The sequence below is a fragment of the Procambarus clarkii genome, chromosome 25 (genome assembly GCF_040958095.1).
Source record: "Procambarus clarkii isolate CNS0578487 chromosome 25, FALCON_Pclarkii_2.0, whole genome shotgun sequence".
Taxonomy (NCBI): Eukaryota; Metazoa; Arthropoda; class Malacostraca; order Decapoda; family Cambaridae; genus Procambarus; species Procambarus clarkii.
The window spans coordinates 39,760,599-39,769,100 of NC_091174.1; the positions used below are offsets into that span (position 1 = coordinate 39,760,599).

An 8,502-nucleotide genomic window follows, 5' to 3' on the forward strand; every position below is an offset into this window, starting at 1 on the left:
AACAGGTGTTTTCTCAAACCTGCAGGGTACTTGAACCTTTTCTTACACTCAGGACACTCATAAGGACTATCATCTGAATGTACTAACAGGTGTTCTCTCAAACCTGTAGGGTACTTGAATCTTTTCTTACACTGAGGACACTCGTGAGGATTATCATTGGAATATTTTGGAAGATGTTGTTTCAAACTCACAGAGAATTTTTTCGGACACTCAGGAAAAACAGAATTTTTTCGGACACTCAGGACACTAGTAAGGCCTATAATCTGAATGTTGATTTTTCACGTGATTTGTCAAATTTCTAGGGTCCTTGAACCTTTTCTCACACTCAGGACACTCGTGAGGCCTATCATCTGAATGTATTAACAGGTGATATTTCAAAATTCTAGGGTCCTTGAACCTCTTCTCACACTCAGGACACTCGTGAGGCTTATCTTCTGAATGTACTAACAGGTGATGTCTCAAAGTTGAAGCGTGTTTAAATTTGCTCTCACACTCAGGACACTCGTGAGGCCTATCATCTGAATGTACTACCACGTGCAATCTCAAACCTGTAGAGTCCTTGAATTTCTTCTCGCACTTGGGACACTTGTTTGGATTTTCATTAGAATGTACAAACATGTGCCATGTCAAAGTGCTAAGGTCCTTGAATTTTGCTCGGCACTCGGGACACTTGTGGGGCTTCACCAGTACGAATCATTACTTTAGTTGTCATCTCCAAGTTGATATGAAAGCAATGTTCTCGTAAGTCCAGGAATTGTTTAATTTTAACCAAACTAGAAGATGAGATGACGAAGTTTCGATCCGTCCAGAACCGTTTTCAAGTCGATTGTCATTGATTGATGAAGATTAAGCCACCTAAAAAGGTGGCACGGGCATTAATAGCCCGTAACATAAGTGCGTGTATATATAAGGCAAGAGTGAGATGAGGAACTGGTAAGAGGAGGTGAAAGTTGTTGTTTTAGATTTAGCTACTCAGAACGAGGTGTCCATGTAGCTCAGTACAGGGGGTGAAAGGTAAGAGCAACAAAAAACAAGGAGGTGTGGGTTGGATGAGTGTAAGAAAGATGAGAAAAAAAAAAAAGAGGGGGTAAGATTATAAGAACATAAGAATGACAGTAACTGCAGAAGGACTATTGGCCCATACGAGGCAGCTTCTATTTATATACACCCAATCTCATTATTATATATTTATATTTAACCTTCGCTTGAAACAAACATAAGAAAATAAGAACAAGGTAACTGCAGAAGGCCTATTGGCCCATACGGGACAGCTCATATTTATAACCACCCAATCACACTCATATACATGTCCAACCCACGCTTGAAACAATCGACGGACCCCACTCTCCACCACGTTACGCGGCAATTGGTTCCACAAATTAACAACCCTGTTACTGAACCAGTATTGACCCAAGTCTTTCCTAAATCTAAACTTATCCAATTTATACCCATTGTTTTGTGTTAACATAAGAACATAAAAACAAAGGTAACTGCAGAAAACCTATTGGCCCATACGAGGCAGCTCCTATCTATAACTACCCAATCCCACTCATACTTTTCCAACCTGCACTTAAAACAATCGAGGGACCCCACCTCCACCACTATACGCGGTAATTGGTTCCATAAATCTACAACCCTGTTACAAAAGAACATAAGAACAAAGGCAACTGCAGAAGGCCTGTTGGCCCATACGAGGCAGCTCCTATTTATAACCACCCAATCCCACTCATATACATGTCCAACCCATGCTTGAAACAATCGAGGGACCCCACCTCTACAATGTTACGCGGCAATTGGTTCCACAAATCAACAACCCTGTTACTGAACCAGTATTTACGAAAGTCTTTCCTAAATCTAAACTTATCCAATTTATACCTATTGTTTCGTGTTCTGTCTTGTGTTGATACTTTTAATACCCTATTAATATCCCCCCGGTTATGTCCATTCACCCACTTGTAAACCTCTATCATGTCACCCCTAACTCTTTGCCTTTCCAGTGAATGCAACTTAAGCTTTGTTAATCTTTCTTCATATGAAAGATTTCTAATTTGGGGAATTAACTTAGTCATCCTACGCTGGACACGTTCAAGTGAATTTATATCCATTCTATAATATGGCGACCAAAACTGAACTGCATAATCTAAATGGGGCCTAACTAGAGCAAGATATAGCTTGAGAACCACACCAGGTGTCTTGTTACTAACGCTGCGATTAATAAATCCAAGTGTCCGATTTGCCTTATTACGAACATTTATGCATTGATCCTTTTGTTTTAAATTCTTGCTAATCATAACTCCCAGATCCCTTTCGCAATTCGACTTCACAATCTCAACACCATCTAGCTCGTATCTTGTAACCCTATCATCATTACCTAACCTCAGAACTTTACATTTATCAGCATTAAACTGCATCTGCCAATCCTTCGACCATTTCAAAACCCTATCTAGATCAACTTGAAGTGATAGTGAGTCCTCCTCCGAATTAATTTCCCTACCGATTATCGTATCATCGGCAAATCATTTATATAATTCAGATTCAGATTCAGATTCAGATGTTTATTCAGGTAAGGTATATACATACAAGTGATGTTACATTAATGGATTGATATATAGATAGAGCTAGTACATACAATGCCTAAAGCCACTATTACGCAATGCGTTTCGGGCAAGAAAAACATTAATATCTAGAACTTAATACTAATTGAGCATAAAGAATAAAAAGTGTTGAGAACAAATACAAATAAAGATAAAAAAAAAGGGGGAACATGACTGAAAAAGCAGCACAAATACAATAGGTTGACAAACAGTGTTGATTAAAAAAAAAGAAAATAACAGACATGGGTTGACAATAGAGGAGTGAGGTAGGTTACAGGGAATTTATTAGGTAGTGTTTAGTTTTTATCTTAAACTGGTTGAGAGAGGTACAGTCTTTAACATGGTTGGGAAGGTCATTCCACATTCTGGGCCCCTTGATTTGCAGAGCATTTCTAGTTTGATTAAGTCGTACTCTAGGAATATCAAAACTGTATTTATTTCTGGTGTGGTGCTCATGGGTTCTGTTACAACCTTCTATGAAGCTTTTGAGATCAGGATTGGCATTATAGTTTAGCGTTTTATATATGTATAATACACATGAGAGAATGTGCAGTGACTTAATATCTAACATATTCAGAGATTTGAGTAGGGGTACCGAGTGATGTCTGGGGCCAGAGTTGGATATTGTTCTAATAGCAGCTTTGTGTTGGGTAATTAGAGGACGTAAGTGATTTTGGGTAGTAGAACCCCAAGCACAAATACCATAGTTGAGATATGGATAGATAAGGGAGTAATAGAGAGTCACCAGGGCAGGGCGTGGTACATAATATCTGATCTTAGAAAGAATGCCCACAGTTTTTGAAACTTTTTTTGATATATTTAGAATGTGTCCCTGGAAATTCAGCTTGTGGTCAATGAGAATGCCAAGGAATTTGCCATCTAATTTGTTACAAATTTGGGTATTGTTTATTTTGAGATTTATTTGACGAGAGGATTTATTGCCAAACAGAATATAGAAAGTTTTGTCAATGTTAAGGGTGAGTTTGTTGGCAGTTAGCCAAAGATGGACTTTATTTAGCTCAGTATTTACTGTGGCATTTAGAGCAAGAGGGTCAGGACTGGAGTAAATGAAGGTTGTGTCGTCAGCAAATAGAATTGGTTTGAGGTGTTGGGAGGCATTTGGAAGGTCATTAATGTAGATGAGAAAGAGGAGAGGGCCAAGTATGCTGCCCTGAGGAACACCAATGTTGATGGGTAGGGTGGGAGAAATTGTATTATTCACAGAAACATATTGGAGCCTGTCAGTAAGGTAGGACTCGAGGTATTGTAGGGAGTGTCCTCTGACTCCATAATGATGTAATTTAAGAAGAAGGTTATGGTGGTTGACAGTATCAAAAGCTTTACGCAGGTCCACAAATAACCCAGCAGGGAACTCATTTTTATCAAGAGCTGTATGAATCGAGTTAAGCATACTAATAAGTGCATCGTTAGTGCTTTTTTTGGGTCTGAAGCCATATTGGCAAGGGCTAAGTATATTGAGTTTGGCTAGATATGAGTAAAGCTGCTTATAGATTAGTTTTTCAAAAAATTTTGACAAGTAAGTTTGGCAGGATTGATATAGGTCTGTAGTTGTTAACATCTGTGGGATCACCACATTTGTGGACAGGCGTTACTCTCGCTTTTTTTTAGAATATCTGGAAAGGTTTGGAGTTCAAGGTACTTGTTGAAGAGCAAAGCAATAGCAGGGGCTAAAGATCTGGAGGTTTTTTTGTAAATTAAAGTTGGTATCTCCTCAAGGGCACCAGACTTGGTTTTAAGGGAAAGGATTATCTCATTGACGTCAGTGGAGTTAATAGGCTTTAGGTACAGAGACTGTGGATAGTTACCTGTAAGATAGTCCTTAATGTCAGTACTGGAAGATGGAATATCATTTCCATGTGTATTGACCTTCCATGTGTAGTGACCTTCCATGTGTATTATACATATACAAAACGCTAAATTGTAATGCCAATCCTGATCTCAAAAGCTTCATAGAAGGTTGTAACAGAACCCATGAGCACCACACCAGAAATAAATACAGTTTTGATATTCCTAGAGTACGACTTAATCAAACCAGAAATGCTCTACAAATCAAGGGGCCCAGGATGTGGAATGACCTTCCCAACCATGTTAAAGACAGTACCTCTCTCAACCAGTTTAAGTTAAAAACGAAGCTATACCTAATAAATTCCATGTAACCTACCTTACCCTTCTATTGTCAACCCATGTATGTTTTTTGTTTTTTTTTTTGTTTTACAAATCAACGCTGTTTTAATGTAATTTTCTGTAATAATTTATAATTGTATTTGTGCTGTTTTTCAACAATGTTCCCCCCCTCTTTTACCTCTATTTTTATTTGTACTCAACGCATTTTTTTCTTTTTACCCATTAGTTTTAAGCTTTAGTCAGTAGTGTTTTTTCCTGCCCGAAACGCTTTGCGTAATAGTGGCTTTAGGCATTGTATGTACTAGCTCTATCTATAAAGCCAACAAACTTTGTAAAATCTCTTTATGTATGTACCTTTGCCTAAATAAAAATTATTATTATTATTTATTATTATTTGCAAGGGATGAACCAATGGAAGAGAAGAACCTATTGAACTCAAAAGCAGAATCAGAGGCTGAAAGCTGACCATCGTTATTAGACAGGAGAGTCGGTTTGTTATTTAAAGATTTCTTTGATCGCAATATTTGTGAAATTGTGCTCCAAGTTTGTTTAATGTTGCTCTTTATTTGGGTAAATTTATCTTCGTAGTATTTAGTTTTGGCTCGTCTAATTATCTTAGATAGCAATAATGAGTAATTCTTTGAGAATTCTTTGGAGACAATTCCTAACCTATACTTCTTCTCAAGGTCGTGTTTTTTGTTAATGGATTTAAGTATTCCCTTTGTAAGCCAAGGATTGTTAAGCCTTTTGCTTGTGACTTGTTTTGTAAGCCTAGGACAGTGGGTGTTATAAAGGCTAAGAGTTGTTTGTAGAAAAGATTGCACAGCTAGGTTGATGTCCCCTATGTTACCTAACTCGGACTCCCAGTTGACATTATCAGCAGCAGTTATAAAATTGTTTATAGCAGTTGCATTGTGCAGCCTAAAGCTTAACTCCTTTGTTTCTAGAGGTGGTTTGCTAATGTTAGTTAAGAGAAATGTGGGGTAATGGTCTGTAGTGCTATCGGTGATTATACCTGAAGTAAGCGGAGAGGTTATGTTGGTCCAGATGTGATCTAGAGTCGTGGCAGTGCTATCAGTGATTCTAGTAGGTCTAGTGATTAAGGGTATGAGGAAGCAGGAATTCATACAGTTGAGGAAGCTAACAGCAGTAGGGTGTTCTGGCTCGCAGAGGTCAATATTAAAGTCCCCTGCGATAATTAGGTGGTTTTTGTTCAGTCTGTTATCAAGTATTAGATTTCTCAGGTTTGAGTTGAATTCAGACACATCAGTGTTGGGAATTCTATAGACTGCACCCACAGACAGGACAGACTCGGCACCCTTGACTCTGAAGCTGGCGAAGATATACTCCCCATAGCAGTCTCTAGTTCTAATTTCTTTTAAGCATGTTAGTTCTTGGTGGTAGTAAAGAGCAGTGCCACCACCTCTCTGAAGTTGACGACAGTTGTGAATTGCTGAGTAGTTAGGCATGTTAAAGAGTTGAGTAGTATCCTCTTTCAACCATGTTTCAGTAAGTATAATAAAAGAGAATTTGTTGCCAATAGTTTCAATCAAGGCACTAACATCATCGAAGTGTTTACCTAGGGATCTAACGTTCAAATTGATTACAGAGATATTGTGATTATGAGTTAATACATTGTTTACATCATGTGCTGCAAAATATCTGCAATTTAGATCATTAAAGTGATTATTGTCATAGATAGTGGATAAGAGGTTAAGTTCTGGGTCTATACTTGTCTGCATAAAAAAAGCTGATTGCAGGAAAAACAAGGAAAGAAAGGCAAATTACAAGGTAGAAATAAGCTATAAAATAGGGAAAAATATATACACAATACTGTACAAAACAAACACAAAATGAAAAAAAAAAAAAAAAAAAAAGTTAGCTTACAAGGGGCTTAGGGGTACAATGGAGTAAGGGAGTATGGCTAGGCTAGGCAACCTAGGTAATAAAAGAGATTAAAGAAAAAACATATATACATGGACTATACAAAACACAAGATATAGAAATACAAAACAAAAAATATAAGCAAGACTAAGCAATACAAAAAACAAATTGAGCAAAAATGAAAAAAATGAGGTAGATTGCTTACGAGTACTCTCAGGTACACTGTAAGTAACAATTTGCAATTTGAGATGCAGGCAAAGCCAGGGGTACAATGGAGTAAGGGAGCATGGCGAGGCTAGGCAACCTAGGTAATAAATGAAATCAAAGAAAAGTTGAATAATAAACATAGGCATAAACATATTAAACATAATATATATAAACATATTATATTATTTATTATATATATATTGTAAACATATAAACATATAATATATTATAAACATATAAACATATAAACATAGGCATAAACATATTAAACATAATATATATAAATGATTTAGTTTCAGGTTTGAGTAGCAACATTTGCAAATTTGCCGATGATACGAAAATCGGTAGGGAAATTAATTCGGAGGACTCACTATCACTTCAAGTTGATCTAGATAGGGTTTTGAAATGGTCAAATGATTGGCAAATGCAGTTTAATGCTGATAAATGTAAAGTTTTGAGGCTAGGTAATGATGATAGAGTTACAAGATACGAGCTAGATAATTTTTTTTTTTTGAGATATATACAAGAGTTGTTACATTCTTGTACAGCCACTAGTACGCGTAGCGTTTCGGGCAAGTCCTTAATCCTATGGTCCCTGGAATACGATCCCCTGCCGCGAAGAATCGTTTTTCTGAGGTTGGAAGAAAACGTGCTCAGATTGGGGACTTGTTTATTTTATAATGGTAAATAATAAATTGATACATAATAAATTAATATATAATAAATTAATTTATTATATAAATTAATAAATAATAAATTAATAAATAATAAAATTATTATTATATAATAAATAATAATAATAACAAATAGTATAATGATAAGCAATTATTTTTAATGAATCAAATAGCTAATTAGGATGAATGATAAATAATTATTGACTAGTGCATAACAATAAAGTATTAAGGAATAATTATAATGAATAATCCTTAATGATAAAGGAGAGATCAATTACAATTAATAACTACATCCATAGGTAGTAAATGAAAGTTGCATTAATTAGACTAATTACAATTCATGGGCATATTTCTTAGCTATCTGCAGGCTTATCACTTTGGGGGTTCCGGCGGAGCACCCCCAAAGATACAGCAAATGCTTAGCATGCTAGAGCAAGTGCCCCTTGAGCACATCTGTGGGCCGTCCCTTTCAAAATTAAAACAGGGGATGCAGAGGATCCCGGGAGGAGGGTGGGCATTATGTATGAGCAGCTGCTGGCTTGTGAAAGGGGCCCACGCCGTCTCCGTCCCGGTTTATATAACCTCGGGTCAATGCGCGCGCAGCTTGGGGCGGTTAAAGTCGGCTTCCAGACATACGTTTTCTTCCACTCAGAAAACCCACCGTTTTTGGGAAACAGTGTTCTTTTTTCTGAGGTTGGAAGAAAACGTGCTCAGATTGGGGACTTGTTTATTTTATAATGGTAAATAATAAATTGATACATAATAAATTAATTTATTATATAAATTAATAAATAATAAATTAATAAAAAATAAAATTATTATTATATAATAAATAATAATAATAACAAATAGTATAATGATAAGCAATTATTTTTAATGAATCAAATAGCTAATTAGGATGCATGATAAATAATTATTGACTAGTGCATAACAATAAAGTATTAAGGAATAATTATAGTGAATAATCCTAATGATAAAGGAGAGATCAATTACAATTA

The 8,502-nt window shown here is 36.2% G+C and overlaps 1 protein-coding gene across 1 annotated transcript; it reads right to left on the bottom strand.

The window, feature by feature from the left end:
* Positions 1-246: 246 nt before the first annotated feature.
* Positions 247-618, bottom strand: LOC123751079 (zinc finger protein 626-like). The gene has a single exon (XM_045733178.2). The coding sequence runs from the start codon at positions 616-618 to the stop codon at positions 247-249; it is 372 nt and encodes a 123-aa protein (XP_045589134.2).
* Between the last annotated feature and the right edge of the window lie 7,884 nt (positions 619-8,502).

What these genes read in the sequence shown, in the direction of transcription:
- LOC123751079 (XM_045733178.2), bottom strand. Translation starts at nt 618, where the DNA reads ATGTTTGTACATTCTAATGAAAATCCAAACAAGTGTCCCAAGTGCGAG.